Below are 19626 nucleotides of genomic sequence, written 5' to 3'. Positions count from 1 at the left end.
TCACCCACACTACAAACAGAGACTTTTGGGACTGACATATTACTACAAAAATGGGATTTTCTATGAAAGCGATCTACCAGCCTCCTATCACTGGCAGTTTACAATCCTGGAAAGGGACAACACCGCTGCCTTCACACAGACAGACGAGAAAGAAAATGCCTCCTTTCAGATCAAAATCCACTTGCTGCTCAAACTGCCATAGACTTCTACAAAATATTGCAGTTCTTGAAACAAAACTGCTTGCAGTACTGCCACCCTTGACAGAACACAGGAGAGCGTCACCGTGGACCCCTCAGCCTACAGCCAGTCTTGTGAATCCAATGTTCCTATAGGCTATACTGAGCTTAGAAAAACCAGCAGAACAGGTGGCAAAAATTACTGATGAAAGTGAGAGCAGAAACCAATGGCATAAAAAGGGAGCTAGACCCAAAGGTACTTGAATTATCAGACAGTCACAAGTATTGTATATTGCAGCATTGTCATCTTCCACTCCAGATATGATTAGTCTAACTAATACTGGTAATTTTCCACCCCCGATATGTCTTGAAAATAGATTTGAACCATTAATGATTGTGGAGGAAGAAACCCCAAACGTGATCGGGCATAGATCACATCAGCCAGCAGATAAAATTGCAGCTAGCAGGCGCTCACGTTCGAGCAGGCAGCGGCATTCGGCTGAGACCACAGCCGAGCCCAGCATTCTGATAGTGGGGGACTCCACTATCAGAAACATTGGTAGCAGGGGCTACTACCACTTTCTGCCTAACAACATTCTGATGAACCATAAGTCTGTAAATTGGGTTATTATACATGTGGGGAAAAATTATATTTGGAAAGAGCAGTCAGAACCTCTGAAGGGGGATTTCAATGCACTCTTTGAAACACTTGGAAGATTAAATTTTCAGTCATTCATCAGTTGACCACTCCCAGCCACAGGAAAAAATATGTTTTCTCTGTGATTTGGTCTAAACACATGGCTGCACAAATCTTGCAACATGAGAGGACTGCACTGACATCTTCAGTCTTTTCTGGAGTTAAAGAGATCTGTTTAAATCGGATGGCCTTCACCCAAACAAACTTGGTGCAAGTGTGGTTAAGGATAATATATACTTCTTCCTCCTCCATCCATCTGCAAAGCTTGCCAATCCACTCAACCTCAATGGCACACAAACACAACTACAGTGTCTGGATTAACACAGGACCTTATTTCAACACCTGGACAGACATTTGGTCAACAAACACCACAAGGAATATAATGGAACAGCTCAGCCAAAACATTCACTGCTCAGGGACTCAAACCAGCCTGAGCCACACCCACAGAGTGTTCTACAGTTGGACTGTGACGAATTAGAATGTCTCTAAGATACAGGACCGAAGGACGAAGTCCTGGAAGAAAGCCAGGTAAGCCAAGATAACATACTTCAGGCTCTGGAAACACCAGAGCCACAGTCCCTCTCACCTTACACACTATTCCTCTCTTTAACGTCACATTTTCTGAGCTTCTTAAAGAAAATTGAGGAACTAGTGTTTGCTGGAACAAAGCTCTTCCACTCCATTGCTGCGAGCCCCCAGATATCAGTCAAAAAATGGCAGGCCCATCTACCACGATAGCCTGTAGACTTTCTTCTCTCGGTGAACAATAAACAACTGATAACTGCTCTCAGTGATATGTGTCGGGTCCTCTATATTTGTTCAATTGAGTGATAGAAAAACGAAGGCCTTCTCAAGATGTACGGCAAACCTGTCTAATCTGTTGTCTATTAGTAGGGATGCGCCGAATATTTTCTGCCGAAAATGACATTATTTTGGGTTTTGGCTGAAACCTCATTGCTCAGGTTTCACTCTCGATCTAATCATAATCACGGCGCTACCAAGCAAAGGCCGATGTCAGCGGTGTGGAAATACTTCAAAGCAGTACCACCGCTCCCTATATGCATACTATGCATTCTGTGTGGGGCACCAACTCCCTATGGGGGCACCAGAAAGTCCACCTTACTCGCACGTTATATGTTGAAGGACCCGAAAACAGATGCGGAACACAGACGATCGCTTCGCTCATATCACGCAACTCGACAATCCTCTTGACTAAGATCGCGGACTGCACGCAGGTATTTATCTTCCCCAAGCACACAGAGAGAGAGAGAGAGAGAGAGAGAGAGAGAGAGAGAGAGAGAGAGAGAGAGAGAGAGAGAGAGAGACTTTTCAGTGCAGCATCTCATGTTCTTGATGAGAAGAGGAACCATCTCTCCTGCCAGAAAGCTGAGCAACTTTTGTTCTTGAAGAAACTTGACACTTTTACTGAAATAGAAAGCAGTCCAATTTGCTGTGTGTATAGCACTTACATTTAAAATAGGTTTAGCCCTGCAAAACTTTGTTCTTCACTTGAGGCTGCATCTGTCATTTACAGTTTGAGGTTGGTTTTAGTTCTATTACTGTTGTTTTGCACAATCATTTTATATTAAAGTGGAAATACGTTTACATAAATAGAAGAGAGGCCCTCTGTCATTCTGTGTTCTGCCTGTTGTTTTCATTAAAATGACTGTATAGCATATTTTTGTATTTGCAAGATGCTAGCCTAGAGCTGTTTTGCATATCATTACAGTTTTCTAGAACGTTATAATATTTGGATAATTGGTAAAAAAAAAAGAAAAAATCTGTTAAATTTGAATGTTAAAGAACTGAATAAAGAATAATATATTTAATAATGTTTTAATATATTTTCTGTCCAATTTTGGTGTGTTACTTTTAATAAAAGTGTGATCATTTTATTGATTTGTAGTTTTTCAATTCAGATGAATTAAATTCATGAAATTAATTAAAAAGTATATTAATACAATTATATATAAGTAAAAAAAAAAAAACATTTAAAATTATCGGTTTTCGGCCAAGTGCATCCTGAAGTTTCGTTTTCGGCCCAGAATTTTCATTTCAGTGCATCACTACCTATTAGACGTCAATCTGAGATAACTGTGGAGCCAATACATAGCACTTTTAAACATCCCCTCACTTAAAAACAACTCATTTTTATTCAATGATCTCATCACCACAAATAACCTGGATTTTATGTTTCTAAATTAAATGTTAGATAACAGCTGCATTGCAACAGTCCTCAATGAATCGGCCCCTCCAAACTTAAATTTTATGAGTATCTGTAGAGGCATTGGAAGAGGTGGAGGAATAGCTGCTCTGTTTAAAGATGCCTTTCATTGCAAGTAAGTGTCACTTGGTAATTACTTGTCCTTTTGAGTGTGTAAGTATTCCACATGGTGCACCTAGATTAGACAGCACACACCACAACAACTTCAGAAAGTAGACAGTATGTCTGATTTAGAGGCAATTGATGGCAAAATCCTGGAAGAAACTGTACAGCAGCTTAAAACATCGACCGGATGTCTTGACAAATCCCCACACCTTTTTTTTTTTATTTGTATTTTCTGACTTGAAACCGATCTCTTAAAGATAGCGAATGCCCCACTCCTCTCAGGCACTTTTCCGAAGTCTCTGAAATCTGCAGTTGTTAAGTCCCTTCTAAAAAAAGAGCAATCTGTATAACTGCATATTAAACGACTACAAATCTTCCTTTCATAGGCAAGATTGAAATAGTTTTCAATCAGCTGAACAAATTCTTAAACTCAAATGGTTTCTTGGACAATTTCCAGACTGGTTTTTGACAGCATCACAGCACAGAGACAGCCTTCCTAAAGATAACAAATGATTTCTGGCTAAATACTGATGCAGGCAAAATATCAGTGATGGTTTTATTGGATCTGAGTGCTGCATTTGACACTGTCGACCACAAAATACTCCAAGACAGACTGGAAAACTTGGTAGGACACACTGGAACGGCCCTCAGCTATTTCAGGTCATATCTAGATGGGAGGGGTTACTTTTAGAACATGGGCAACTATGAATCTGAGTAGTCATCCATGACGTGTGGAGTCCTGCCAGGCTCAATTCGTGCACCTTTTCTGTTTAACTTGTATATGCTCCCACTTGGCCAAATTATGAAAAATAACCAAATTGCACACCATAGCTATGCAGATGACACCCAGCCCAATGACTACAGCCCAATAGATGCTCTGTGCCAGTGCCTTGATGAAATTAACAGATGGATGTGCCAAAACTTCCTTCAGTTAAACACAGACTAGATAGAGTTCATTGTATTTGGCAACAAAGGTGAAATTCCCAAGGTGCACACATACCTTGATTCCAAGGGCCTAAAGACAAAAAAATCAAGTCAGGAATCTTGGTGTCATTTTGAAGTCAGACCTCATGCCTCCTACACACTACACAACATTCAAAGACGTTGGATTGTGTTACACTTCATATTACACAACTGTCTGTCTTGTCATGGAAGTCGTAAGGTTCTTAAATTACGCAAGGAATTTGCGACAGTGGTGAACACATTACAAAAAAAATTATTTTCCAAAACATTTCACTATTGACGAACCACCGACGTCTCTGCCTGGACTCCAAATTACGTTTCACAACAGAGTACATGCGAGAAGTGATACGAGAATCACACAAGATCATTCGTGAGTTGGCGTTCTCGTGCTTGTCCGGGCAGGGGTTGTGATTACACTGTGCGCTGATTTGCAGCGAAAAGTAAAAAAAGAAGACAAGACATCATAGTTGATGTTCTGTTGTAGGTACATCAGGACTCCTCCCACTGAAACTTTCTGTGCCCCGTTTCTTGCTTTCTCATTGGCTGTAGGTCAACACTGCAGTTGTATTCAATCAAAACACATTTCACATTGTACGATTTGGAATCGCAGACAGTGTCCAGATATTTAAGATGCTAGATATCTCGCTGACATCGGCGACCTCATCGTCGCTTCTCTCAGATCGCGTCTTTGATAATTCATGCTTCGCCGCTCACGGGAACGAGCTCTGATTTGCCTACGATTTTGGGCTTTTGTCAAGTGAAAATCGGGCCTAAAATTGTGTAGTGTAAATTCACCATTAGTTTCGGTAGTCGCATCAAATCAGTAACCAAATCTGCCTATTATCATCTCAAAAATATTGCGAGAATTAGATGTTTTGTTGTCTTGTTCGTGCATTCATCACCAGTAGGGTCAACAACTGCAATTGACTCCTCACCGGCCTTCCCAAAAAGACCATTATACACCTGCAGCTCATTCAGAATGCTGTTACCAGGATTCTTACCAGAGCAAAAAAGACTGCGCATATCACTCCAGTACTGGGGTCTTTACACTGGCTTCCATCACAGTTAGAATTGATTTTAAGGTACTATTACTCTTTTATAAATCTCTCAATGGCCTAGGACCTAAATACATTGTATGTATGTATATGTATACGTATATACACTCACCTAAAGGATTATTAGGAACACCATACTAATACTGTGTTTGACCCCCTTTCGCCTTCAGAACTGCCTTAATTCTACGTGGCATTGATTCAACAAGGTGCTGAAAGCATTCTTTAGAAATGTTGGCCCATATTGATAGGATAGCATCTTGCAGTTGATGGAGATTTGTGGGATGCACATCCTGGGCACGAAGATCCCGTTCCACCACATCCCAAAGATGCTCTATTGGGTTGAGATCTGGTGACTGTGGGGGCCATTTTATTACAGTGAACTCATTGTCATGTTCAAGAAACCAATTTGAAATGATTCGAGCTTTGTGACATGGTGCATTATCCTGCTGGAAGTAGCCATCAGAGGATGGGTACACGGTGGCCATAAAGGGATGTACATGGTCAGAAACAATGCTCAGGTAGGCCGTGGCATTTAAACGATGCCCAATTGGCACTAAGGGGCCTAAAGTGTGCCAAGAAAACGTCCCCCACACCATTACACCACCACCATCAGCCTGCACAGTGGTAACAAGGCATAATGGATCCATGTTCTCATTCTGTTTATGCCAAATTCTGACTCTACCATCTGAATGTCTCAACAGAAATCGAGACTCATCAGACCAGGCAAAATTTTTCCAGTCTTCAACTGTCCAATTTTGGTGAGCTCTTGCAAATTGTAGCCTCTTTTTCCTATTTGTAGTGGAGATGAGTGGTACCCGGTGGGGTCTTCTGCTGTTGTAGCCCATCCGCCTCAAGGTTGTGCGTGTTGTGGCTTCACAAATGCTTTGCTGCATACCTCGGTTGTAACGAGTGGTTATTTCAGGCAAAGTTGCTCTTCTATCAGCTTGAATCAGTCGGCCCATTCTCCTCTGACCTCTAGCATCAACAAGGCATTTTCACCCACAGGACTGCCACATACTGGGTGTTTTTCCCTTTTCACACCATTCTTTGTAAACCCTAGAAATGGTTGTGCGTGAAAATCCCAGTAACTGAGCAGATTGTGAAATACTCAGACCGGCCCGTCTGGCACCAACAACCATGCCACGCTCAAAATTGCATAAATCACCTTTCTTTCCCATTCTGACATTCAGTTTGGAGTTCAGGAGATTGTCTTGACCAGGACCACACCCCTAAATGTATTGAAGCAACTGCCATGTGATTGGTTGATTAGATAATTGCATTAATGAGAAATTGAACGGGTGTTCCTAATAATCCTTTAGGTGTGTGTGTGTGTGTGTGTGTATGTGTGTGTATATATATATATGTGTATGTGTATATATATATATATGTGTATATATATATATGTATATATGTGTGTATATATATATATATGTATATATGTATATATGTATATATATGTATATATGTATATATATGTATATATATATATATATGTATATATGTGTATGTATATATGTGTATATATATATGTGTATATATATATGTATATGTATATGTGCTTGTTAAATATATAAACCTAACAGACCTCTCAGATCATTAGGATCAAGTCAATTTGAAATACCAAAGGTTCACTCAAAACAAGGTGAGACGGCATTTAGCTGCTATGCCATCTTACAGCTTGAACCAGCTTCCAGAAGAGGTTAGATGTGCCCCAACAGTAGCCACATTTAAATCTAGACTGAAAACTCTTCTGTTTAGCTGTGCATTTTCTGACTGAGCATTGTGCTGCACTTATTGATTGCACTGAATCATTTTGCTTTTATTATTCATTTGAATAATTGTAACTTTTTTCCAGTTTATTTGATTAGTTTTTTTATTATTTTGTATTGCTATTTTATTCTTATTTCATGTTCTTAATTAATTGTTTTTTTTATGTGTCTTGTATTTTCTTTATAATTGTATGTAAAGCACGTTGAATTGCCATTGTGTATGAAATGTGCTATATAAATAAACTTATAACATTGTACTTTGTATTATTGTTATGCTGTGAAATGAGTTTCCATTTTTTTTTACAACCGCTGCTGAGAGAAAAAATAATCAAAAATACAAAAATAATATTCGCTGACTGTGGTGTCCCATTCATCTCTATGGTATCCTTCTGTGTTCCAAACCCCGATATATGAAAAGGGTCAATAAGACCAAGAACATTTATTAATAAACGAAATATGTAGGTACAGGCCCTTTTCAGTCTTGTGACATTTAATAACACACACACTCACTCACCTAAATTCTGTTTTTGTGTGGTCTGAAACGGATGATGAAACCGGTTTTCTTGCACTTGATTCACAGATATTCATCAGAATGTTTGAATCCTCATATTTATGATGACCTGAGTTTCATTGTAGCTCATGTAAATGCTGTGGTCAGTTCAAACGAGTTTACAGCCATAATGACAGACCACCATTCCCAAAATGCTTTTCACTTTCCCTGCGGCATTGTTTTTTGCTTCTTATTTACCATTTGTGTTTGTAATGGCAAAGTGCTGCACACACACACACACACACACACACACACATTTGAGAGCACCTGGAGCATCGTGACCACACAGCTTGACTTAAGTGGTAGTCCGTCTCATATGTTTAATAAAAAACCTTTATATCTTTACTGCTGCAACCCTGTGTAGCTGAAAGGGCATCTCCTCTTACAATTCTCTGATCACACGGAGTATGTAAAGCACTGAGGAAGTTTACAGATGCTACCGGGATGTGAAACATTGTTTTGGCGAACAGATTATTATTATTATTAGACGGAATATTCTCAGCTTCTTAGAAATTGTCATTTGTTTGTCAGTAACTGTATCTTATCAAGCACAAGTTACACTGTTTTGACCTGGTGTGACTCAAACTGGTTTTGGTATGTAAACACTCCAAACAAACCGAAGACCATCTTAACAGTCAACAGAAATGTTGTTTGCTTATAACATGTTTTGTTTCACTCCACTTTCTTTTCACATGTGCGTACCTTCATCAATTAATGTTTGCTCTTTACACCTTCAGCTTCAATTTGCCAACGAGCAGAGCGATGCCAGCTGGACATTGGGCAGTGCCAAAGATCTGGTCTTCCTTGTGCAGGTGTCATGCCAGGTGAGTTGGCACACGTGCCCCAGTCTGTGCTAATAATAATCAACCCCTTCTGCCCTGGCCTTGTATATAAATGCTCTTCCAATCCAATGAAACAATGTAAGACAAAAATCACTTAGACCTTTACAGAATGTGGACTACGAATGTATGTGTGTGTGTGTGTGTGTGTGTGTGTGTGTGTGTGTATGTGTGTGTATATATTTATTTATTTATTTATTTAGTGGAAGTTGTGAATGATGTGTTATTTAGAAATTTAATTTAAAAAACATTTGAGCAATTCTTCACCTTAAAATGTAACTTCCATATTAATTTAATCGACCTTATGTTGTACCGAACCCATAAACAAGTCAAATGGACTACTTTTCATGCACTTTTTTTTTTTAATTTGTAAACTAGTGTGTATACAAAAATACAACATGCAAACATCTTTCTCTACATTTTATGAAATCACTCCCTCACTCACTCTGTCTGGAATCTAGGGTAAGACGTGGATGGTGCGGCGTTCGTATGAAGAATTCCGTACACTGGATGGCCACCTGCATCAGTGCATTTATGACCGCCGTTACTCCCAGCTCTTGGCCTTGCCAGCCCTCTGCGATATTGGAGAACGGTTGGAGGTGATCTTTTCACATATATAGCTTGTATACAGCTCATGTTTTACTACTAATAGCATAAGCTGCTCTGTATTGAGGTCATTGGCCAGTCGTGTAAGTTGTTGTCTAGACCTTTAGGGATGATAGTATGAATTATTTATCACAAGAATTTTTAAATCTCGTAGTCTGTGACAACTGTTCAAGGGATAGTTCACCAATTACACCATTACCTGTTTCAATTATTCTTATTCTTAGCACTTTGAATTACCATTGTGTATGAAATGTGCTATATAAATAAACTTGCCTTGCCTTACAGTTCTGTAATTTACACTCTTGTCAATTAAAAAAACCTTCAAAGAAAGGATTTAAAGGTGCAGTCATATTTAACTAATTGCTAAACAAAAATTGGCATAGAGGAATAGTATTTTTGAAAATCACAGGAGATGAAGAAAACCATGTTTGTCCATAAATGTTATGCTGTCGTTCCCACAGATCTTCACACCACTGTTGTCGGAGTATCTGAACCGTTTCTCCACGATCGTGGACAGTAAGTTGAATTGCGGGCCGGTTCTCAGCTGGATGGAGGTGAGAGACAAAAAGTGGAGACATACATACAACATACTGTTAGTTTTAATTAAAAAAATCATCCCATAAACAGACAGTCAGCCACAAACAAGACAAGCTGGATCTTGCTGTGAGATTTTGACCACTGATGTCAAGCACAATTACAGCTAATTGGCTTTTTACACTCCTGACAGATTGACAACCATGGCAACAGGTTCCTGCTGAAAGAAGAGGCATCATTAAACATCCCCGCCATTGCTGCTGCTCACGTCATCAAGCGATACACTGCCCAGGCCAGTGATGAGATCTCCATTGAGGTACTACAGACCACTAACTTTAAGGAATAGTTCACCCAAAATGTTTTATGCAAAATTCGATAATTTACTCACCCTCATTACAAACCTGAATTACTTGAAACCTGAAGATTTGAGGAACAAAATGAGATGTTAGGCAGACTCAGTCACCATTTACTTTAAACTTATTTCAGCATTCAGCTTCAACTCCCTTTATGGGTGAGACTGAATAAATCAAACTAAACTCAGTAACAACCTCTCACTCTCAACTGCTTTTATTTCCAGCAAACTTAATGTGTAAGTGTTTGTATGAACAGAAAAAGATTCAACAACCAAGACATAAACTGAACAAGTTTCATAGACATGCGACTAACAGAAATGGAATAATGAGTCCCTGAACTAAAGGGGGGGATCAGTATCAAAAGTAACAGTAAGTATCTGGTGTGGCCACCAGCTGCATTAAGTACTGCAGTGCATCTCCTCCTCATGGACTGCACCAGATTTTCCAGTTCTTGTTGTGAGACGTTACCCCACTCTTCCGCCAATGCATTTCCAAGTTTCCAGACATTTCTGGGGTGAATGGCCCTAGCCCTCACCCTCTGATCCAACATGTCCTAGAGATGCTCAGTGGGATTGGGATCTGGGCTCTTCGCTGGCTATGGCAGAACACTGACATTCCTGTCTTGCAGGAAATCATGCACAGAACAGTTGTTGGTGGCATTGTTATGCTGGAGGGTCATGTCAGGATGAGCCTGCAGGAAGGGTACTCATGAGGGAGGAGGATGTCTTTCCTGTAATGCACAGCGTTTAGATTGCCTGGAATGACAACAAGCTCAGTCCGATGATGCTGTGACACACCGCCCAAGACCATGATGGACCCTCCACCTCCAAATCTATCCTGCTCCAGAGTACATGCCTCGGTGTAATGCTCATTCCTTCGACGATAAACGTGAGTCCGACCATCATCCATGTGAGACAAAACTGCATCTTGTCAGTGAAGCAAATATTTTGCCAGTCCTGTCTGGTCCAGTGAAGGTGGGTTTGTGCTCATTGCGACATTGTTGCCGGTGAAGTCTGGTAAGGACCTGCCTTACAACAGGCCTACGAGCCCTCAGTCCAGCCTCTCTCAGCCTATTGCAGACAGTCTGAGCAGTACCCCTTGCCTGGTCCTGGGACGATGTTATGTTCTCTCGCCTCTACCTCCTTTATTAGGTCTATTCCTGTCACCCCTCCCTACACACTGCTCGATATACAGCAGCTCTTTCTGGGCCAAAGAATGGGGTGACCCAAACTTGGAACACATTTAAGTCCCTACACACAAACACACACTTACACTATCTATCTGTCTGTCTGTCTGTCTGTCTGTCTGCCTGTCAATCCATCCGTCCGTCCATCCAGTGTTACGTTCTGCGTATTTCGATTGTGTTTTCTTTCCTGTCTGTCTAACCTTTAAACATGGAGCATTTTAAAACTATTTGAAACTCTCATGAAATACAATAAATACAATAGTAATTTGCATATTTCACCTTCTGTATGTGTTTATGTACAGTGTGTGTGTGTGTGTGTGTGTGTGTGTGTGTGTGTGTGTGAATGCATGCCCATTTGAATGCCAAATTGTTTGTCTTTCCTCTTTCTAAAGGTTGGTGATATCTTGTCTGTGATTGACATGCCACCCAAAGAAGACACCACATGGTGGAGAGGAAAACATGGGTTCCAGGTACCACACTAAACATCAAAACCTGATCCAGGCCTTAGGTTGCCTACACACTAGAGTATAAGCTGCATCAGAGAACGCCACAAATGCATTAATTTCAATTGGGATTGTATGTTGGAAGGACGGAGAGGGAAAACACAAGAGTTTGCAAATGTGACTCCGTCATGTGACCAAAAGTTGAAACCATTTAAACTTTTGCTGCTACTCACTCTGACTTAGGCATGCATTGACTAATGAGAATCTCGGAAAGGTGTGTTGCGCTTTAAAATCTAAACAACGTAGTGGAAAAAACCTCATGCTGTGTATTCATTCTCTGGCTCTTATTATTTTTCTCTGCCTGGCTAAAAAGATAGTAACTGTAAAATAGTAAAAAGTCTTTAAATGTTCGCCACTGGATTGCCGCCCTTTTTCAAAATGAACCGCCTTCTAGATGTGTTGTACGCTCCTTTTCAAAGGACCTTTCACATTCCCATGCATCAAGCGCCCCGTCTGAGCTTTCCTTAGTATGTAGTCGCCCTTAGTCCTGAATCACCAGCTCTGAACCCAGTTTTTCCCCTCTCTCTTCCTCAGGTTGGCTTCTTTCCTAGTGAATGTGTGAAATTAATCAATGAGAAGTTGACGCAGTCAGTCAGCGCTCCTGTCAGTAAACAAGGTACTTCATCATCTTCATTGGTATCTAGAGCTCAGTAGGACTCTATTGCTATCTTAGCTATTCAAAATCTCCTTGGCAAAATGTTTTTTTTTATTTTAAAGCAATAATGTATAACCCTTTGAAAGCAGTGGTACAGAGTGTGGTAGCTATAAGGCAGTGTGATTTCTACCAATTAAAAATAAAAATCATCTTTTATTGATTGAAAATCCTGATGAAGTACTACACTTCCCACAATCCCTAAAGCTAGATCCACCAATCAAAAAAGTCACTGTTGACATAGAAATGGCAATAGTGGCAAGTAGGGTTGTGATGAGTTTTTGCAAACTAGCGGAGGCTAGTTATGGAATGTCAGCGAACTACATAACAATTTTTTGCATTGGAGCCTAAAAGTAGGATTGGTGTTTTCTGATTACAAAATGCGTTAGGACCTTTAACTGATTTTCAGATGGATTTTGATTGATTTGATATATATGTACCATATAACTAAATGAGTTACATATTCCTATTAAATTACACTCTGGATTGCTTGATTCCGATTGGTCAATCACAGCATTCTTTAGTCAAATATTTTTGTTTATTGACTTAAGTCGTATGCAAGCATTATTTTCAACAAGGTACCAAGCATTTTCTGAAATCCCCATGGAGAAAGGAATGGTAAATGTACATTCTAAACTGAGGCCACCAAAAAATGGACAGTCACTGTTGGGGCTGCTTCTTCATCACTATGGTACACATTGTTTGACTGATCATCTTCAATAACTGTTCATCTGTATTTCAGAGGTGGATTCTTTATGCTCTAAACCTGGTGTTGCCAACACGACTGGCCCTTCCTCTCCAACATCAGGTATGATCTAGGAACACTCTTCCTCCACAGAAAACGCCCTCTAGTACCGCTTACTTTGGAAAACAATGGCATCAGGAAACTGAAAACCAGTTTCAACCAAAAACATATTAGTCTGGACATGGCCTAAATCAGAGAGACCCTATTAAAAGTAATGCAAAATATGGACACAGTCTTTAAGAATCTTAATAAAGTATATAAAAAAACTGAGTAAGTTGAGATAATCATGATGTTGCTTAATTTTATTTCACCATTAAATCAATGCATAATTCATGAATGTTCTGTACATCACACAGTCCTAGTTGTAATCTCGAAAATGTTTGCATTAATTACTTGATGTTTTGGGTTTCAAGATCATTTTTATGGCCTTTAGTGCCACTATTCAAAATAATGTATTGGATATTAGGTAGTTGTTTAGTATATTCTCCATACTTAATGGCAGCATCATCTAATAAAGTGATTTGAAGGGTGAATTTAACTTGCAGTAATATAGTTCTGTATCAAAGAGCATATGCATGTGATGTTTTTGTCGATTGTGTTCCTCTATTTTTTTTCTCAGTTCTTCCTCCTTGGTTTCTAAGCCTGGCTGGTAACAACTTTAGTGGAATTGCCTAAACTAACATTTCTGTATCCCATCTTTTCTTCATGCCTTCTGTCCTTTGACACATGCAGGGTTTGTTATATGTATTGTGGTTGTTTATACAGCAGGCAGAGGGGGTGTGGGAGGATTGGAGAGGATAAACAAGAGGGTTAGATTGTGAATGAACAGCAACGAGTAGAAACAATTTGAATGTGTGTGGCATCGTTTCTCTAGCTTCTTTTGAAGAACTACAGCATGCTTGATGTATAAATGAGTACCGTATCTGTTATTGAATTGTGAAGAATGTTTGTTAGTGAATTGTGAACAGTGTTATGTCTCTGTTTTATGTCGAATTGGACATTCTAATGCTACATGTTTCTAACACACATCAACAGGAAACCGTTTCTTTTTTAAGCTGCATTAATGATCACTCACATAACAGACAAGTTGATTAGAGGTTTACCGATATTTAGATTTTACTAATCATCGGTGCCGATAGTTGCATTTTGGAATTATCGGTTATTGGCAAAAAATCTATGCCGATAGTTGCTGAATGTTTTTATATATATATATATATATATATATATATCAATTGTTTACAGACAAATTGCCCACTTTTAATTGACTATCACAATTCCAGTGGGTCTGAAGTTTACATCAGTTTTACCAAGTTTACTGTGCCTTTAAGCAGCTTGAAAATTCCAGAAAATGATGTCAAGCCATAGACAATTAGCCAGCTAGCTTCTTATAGGAGGTGTACTGAATTGGAGGTGTACCTGTGGATGTATTTTAAGTGCCATTTTGCTTGACATCCTGAGGAAATCAAAAGACCTCCACAAGTCTGGTTCATCCATGGGAGCAATTTACAAACACCTGAATGTACCATGTTCATCTTTACAAACAATAGTATGCTAGTTAAACCCCATGGGACCATGCAGTGATCTTAACGCTCAGGAAGAAGAAGCGTTCTGTCTCCTAGAGATTAACGTAGTTTTGTGCGATGAGTGCAAATCAATTCCAGAACAACAGCAAAGAACCTTGGGATGATGCTGGAGGAAACGGTTAGACAAGTATCTATATCCACAGTAAAACAAGTCCTATATCGACATAACCTGAAAGGCTGCTGAGCAAGGAAGATGCCACTGTTTCAAAACCGGCATAAAAAAGTACACATGGGGACAAAAAAAACTTACTTTTTGGAGAAATGTACTCTGGTGTGATGAAGCAAAAATTAAACTGTTTGGCCATAATGACCATCATTATGTTTGGAGGAAAAAGGTTGAGGTTTGCAAGCCGAAGATCTCCATCCCAACCGTGAAGCATGGGGGTGGCAGCATCATGTTGTGAGGTTGTGAAATCGTCGGCATATAAATCAGTTATCAAAATTGGTATCAGTCAACCTCTAATGTCGATGTCCACATAATGACTGCAACAGGCCCTGTATTAATCTTTTTGTATTGTTTGCCTACATCTATGTCACATCACAATATGGTTTTATTGAAACATTATGTTTTAGTTTAGTAGACTGTAGGGCTGGGCGATATATCAAATTTACAATAATTATTTTTTTACTGATTAAGTAAAAATATAGATTGTGAATATCACATGTATATTTTGCTTTTTCATTTGTCAAAATTTCCTAAAGGCTGTGTAATAAGAGTAGTTAAGTGATATTTCCTTGTCTTGTGAACTAAGTACTTTAGCTACATTTCACACCCAGCCCTCCTCACAATACTTTCCTCAGAACAATTGCTGATTTTTATTTAAAATTAAAAAATGTCTTATTAATGTGTTTGGAACAATGCCTGCAGAAGGTGTAGACTCTCTGGTTTAGATTTTTTTTTTAGGTGTTTGTTTTGGTGCTGTCAGAGTGCTCTGGCATAGAAAAGCAGTTGTAGAAATGTTCAGCCACTTTCACATGGTCAATTGCCTGATTAGTTCTCTGTTGCCCTCCTGTGGCAGTGTCTAATAAACACGGCAAGCTGATTGGATTCCTTCGCACCTTCATGAAGTCCAGACCCACCAAACAAAAGCTCAAACAGAGGGGCATCCTGAAAGAACGAGTGTTCGGCTGTGACCTTGGAGAGCATCTCCTCAACTCTGGCCTAGACGGTACCGAAACCACAATTCTCCCCAAACAATCATGCTATGAAAATGATGGTTGAAAACAGAAAGTGTTAATTTCTGTATGTGTGAAGTGATATTTCTGTTGTCAAACCTCAGTTCCCCAGGTCCTGAAGAGCTGCTCAGATTTTATCGAGAAGTATGGTGTGGTGGATGGGATCTACAGACACTCTGGAGTGTCCTCCAACATACAGAAGCTCAGGTTTGTATGTGTGCATGTGCTGTTTGCTTCCTCCATACATCTGTTAAATGAATTAGTTTACCCAAAAATGAAAATTCTGTCATTTAATGACCGTCACATAGTTTGAAACAGTATGACTGACTTTTAGAAATTTGTAAATGTGCTGGTGCTCCTTTCCAAGCTGCTAGTAACTAGTAACTATCTAATTACTATGCTGCTTAAAATGCTTACGTGCAGAATCATTGATTTGTTTAGATTTTAGTTTGTCTCTTTTAGTTTACATGAATGACCATGGCATCTGTTCTCTTACATCTAATTCTGCTCAGGCACGAGTTTGACAGTGAAAATGTTCCGGATCTGACGAAAGATATGTACATGCAGGATATTCACTGCATTGGCTCTCTGTGCAAACTCTACTTCAGAGAGCTGCCCAATCCGCTCCTCACATACCAACTCTACGAAAAGTTTGCTGTAAGTCATTCTGCCTCTAAAATCTGTTTAAAACCTCACTTGATTTTTCAAATCACAAAATTAGCTGAAGTTGGCCAGGTTTGTGGCTTCAAATCTTTAAAAGATATTCAGAGTTTTGCTTGAGGCACTCCGTAGCAAGTTAACTAGATGTTCACTGTGTATTTCGCTTTGTTTTAATCACATACATTTTCATCACAAAGATTAAAACGGTTAGACGGTCTCTTGTTATCTAGCTGGGGGCGGTTCTTGGCAAGAATAAGTTGCAAAGTGGACCAGATTTTGGACTCTAATCAAAAGACTAGCTACATGATTCTAGGCAAGTCATGCCATTTCCAGAATGTTAGCACCGTACTAAGCAAGTTCTTTCCCCTTGTCTTTGCAGGAATGTATGGGAGAAATGACGGAGGAGGAGAGAATGGCGAAAATACATGATGTTATACAACAACTGCCGCCTCCTCACTACCGGTAACATCAAGATTCACATTGTTCTGATGCTACACATTCATATAATGAATTATGTGTCTCTTAAAGCATTTTGGACAGAAATTGCTGTGTTTTCTGAAAATAAGTGACTGATGATGAGATGTTTGTCTTTATTTCAGCACTTTGGAGTACCTCATCAGACACCTGGCGGGTTTGGCTACCTGTAGTGGAGAGACTAACATGCACATAAAGAATCTGGCCATCGTCTGGGCCCCCAACCTGCTCCGGTAAATATTGGGGATGCACAATATATATTGGTGTGGTATCCTTTTTAGGTAGATTTTTGAAGCAGTTCATTTTAAGGAATGCTTTAGTCCAATTGGTCAATTGTAGTATTCTGCGATTTCAGGCTGAGTGTATCTGAGGCAGAGTGTGCTCTCATTCTGTGTAGGTCCAAAGAAATCGAGGCAGCGGGCTTGAGTGCCGCTGATTCGTTTAAAGAAGTACGTATCCAGTCAGTGGTCGTAGAGTTTCTACTCAGTAATGTGGAAGTTCTGTTCAGCGATTCTTTCACATCAGTTGGACGTTTTAACACAGGTATGTTAAACCGGAACACGATACAGAACTCAACAAATCTGTTCCATTTTATCTCTGTATTGACAGTCGCACTCTTGAGTGACCAACTCAACAAAATCCTGTTCCAAATCCTAGTGAGCTGCCTATGTTGGCAGATTTTTAAGAAGCATCATAGGCTGTTCCAAAAGGATACCTTCACACTTCCACTTATCTTATTATTACCACTTATGTTATAAGTGGTAATACTTATGTTAAGAGTAATGTGGAAAAACATTTAATTGTAAAACAGTCTAAACTCACATTATGATGAACATGTTTTCTGGATTTTTTTATTGCTGTTATTGAAGTTGACTATTGGTGAAAGTGACAAACTATCACATGCTAACACACCACTGTGGAACATGTTTACATTGGCCTGACACACCCATGTGTAAGAGGCTTTCTGAGAGCAAGCTGTGTGTTTCCATAGCAACAGGAGGGATGGAGCAAAAGATCTCACGCAAGCCTCGAACACGCCTGGTTAGTCTTCAGGAGGCGAGGGGGGAGTCCAGTTTGACGGACCCCTCTTCTCTGGATCTTGATCTACGACGCTTCTCCGTGATTTGAGAACCACACTGACCCTCTGACCAAACTGTGGACACTCAGAACTGTAAATAAACCCTGCTTAGATAAGCTTATGGGGCTGTTCCCACAGGACACATCCTTGTGTTAAAGCCAAATTTTTAAATTTTTGATGTTAAAATACTCCCTCCAATCCCAGCTTATACTGTAGTTGTCTCTGCATATTAAGTAAGCGATTCGTAAGTTAACTTCCTGAATAGTGTAAACTCTGTTGCGCTAACAAAATACTGCTATATTTGTTTGAGGGTTCGATATATCCACTTCAGCCTCAACAAATGGCGTTTGGAGAGGTAACAACGTGTTTTCTGAACAAAGGAAGACTGGAGAGAGTTCGGGAAAACTGTTTAAAATCATTATCTTTTATGAGAATATTACACACTAGATGGAGCTGCAACATTTGTTTCAAAACTTATCATCTTAAAATTGTGATGCTCATGGCATGAGATGCCAAAAGTTAGAGTTATAGAGATGCGTCTGGTGCATATTTACATAGACAACATTTTTAAAACAGCACCGACAGAAATGCAAGATAGTGTCTTGTATGAACAGCCTCTAAAGTGGTCAAGCTTCCTTTTGGGTCTGGTTTGTTGCTGGTCCAGAGTGGTCTACCAGATCAAAACCAGGTTGGCATGCTGGTAGTCTGGCTGAACAACCGTCTAGATGTCATCTGACCAGCTAATGTCTATAAATGACCAGGTAGAAATCATGGACAGATATTTTTCAGCAGGGATCACAAAGATGTCAATGTTCACACATTCTTTTTTTTTTTATATTTTCCATACCCGTTTATGTTATTAAAAATGTCATTTTAAACCACATTGAATTATGTCAGACATGTGAGAACAGTTTGTAAAAATACTTTTTTTACCAATGTATATGACATGTTTTAGCTTTTACAGCACACAGATGGACAGATGACAATAAATAGCTCTGTTGACATGTACTGATCTGATTTTTGTGTGAGGCCAGAGTATAAGTATTAATCCAAATGCTTTTGTATATATTAACTCATCTTTTCCACCATAAACATTCAGTTAACTATAACAGGACATCGGGTAATTGAGTTGGTAAGATAGATGAATGGTAAGAAAGATGAATGGAAGCTGAGAATATCTGAGCTAGAGAGTATCTGTTTGTGTCATCTGTACTTATTACTGAGAAGTGTTGTCATTACAAGACAGAGGCAGCAGGTAAAGTGTAATTTAGTTTTATTTTCTGTGTGTCAGCTTAAGGTTTTGTGTTAATCATAGATGTCTTCAAAAAGCTAACCCCAAAAATTGATCTTGAGCAAACAGCTTTTACATGTTACCTTTGTACGCACATCAAGCAATATAATTACCTCAAGAGGCAAAAATAATTGCATTGTATTTGATTCTTCTACTTTTCTGATGTCCCAGACTTTATGTGCTGACTAAAGCCCAAAGCATACTCCACGCAAGTATTTAAATGCAGATTCTACAACTGTCTTGAACATCAAAGAAGACCAGACCAGTTCCTTAAATTGTTTTATGATGTAATTAAACAGCCCCTAAAGTGGTCATACTTCCTTTTGGGTCTGGTTTGTTGCTGGTCCAGAGGTCTACTAGGTTTACGAATGACTCAATCAAATTACAAAAACTGTGGTACAAATGGT

General features: G+C 39.4%; 1 protein-coding gene across 10 annotated transcripts in view; it reads left to right on the top strand.

Annotated features, from left to right (window-relative positions):
- Positions 1–19626, top strand: part of LOC127657466 (rho GTPase-activating protein 32-like) — a 68681-nt gene that overhangs the window by 38787 nt on the left and 10268 nt on the right. For all 10 annotated transcript variants that reach the window (XM_052146233.1, XM_052146231.1, XM_052146230.1 and 7 more), the window contains 13 exons: positions 8277–8363; positions 8840–8977; positions 9446–9538; positions 9712–9834; positions 11450–11527; positions 12095–12176; positions 12955–13020; positions 15560–15709; positions 15821–15923; positions 16229–16373; positions 16756–16838; positions 16976–17083; positions 17248–17393. In XM_052146233.1, the coding sequence (XP_052002193.1) occupies positions 8277–8363; positions 8840–8977; positions 9446–9538; positions 9712–9834; positions 11450–11527; positions 12095–12176; positions 12955–13020; positions 15560–15709; positions 15821–15923; positions 16229–16373; positions 16756–16838; positions 16976–17083; positions 17248–17393 (1402 nt within the window). The remainder of the gene's footprint in view (positions 1–8276; positions 8364–8839; positions 8978–9445; positions 9539–9711; positions 9835–11449; positions 11528–12094; positions 12177–12954; positions 13021–15559; positions 15710–15820; positions 15924–16228; positions 16374–16755; positions 16839–16975; positions 17084–17247; positions 17394–19626) is intronic.

The sequence above is a fragment of the Xyrauchen texanus genome, chromosome 17, assembly GCF_025860055.1.
Source record: "Xyrauchen texanus isolate HMW12.3.18 chromosome 17, RBS_HiC_50CHRs, whole genome shotgun sequence".
Lineage (NCBI taxonomy): Eukaryota > Metazoa > Chordata > Actinopteri > Cypriniformes > Catostomidae > Xyrauchen > Xyrauchen texanus.
This window is presented reverse-complemented; position numbering and strand designations above follow the sequence as displayed.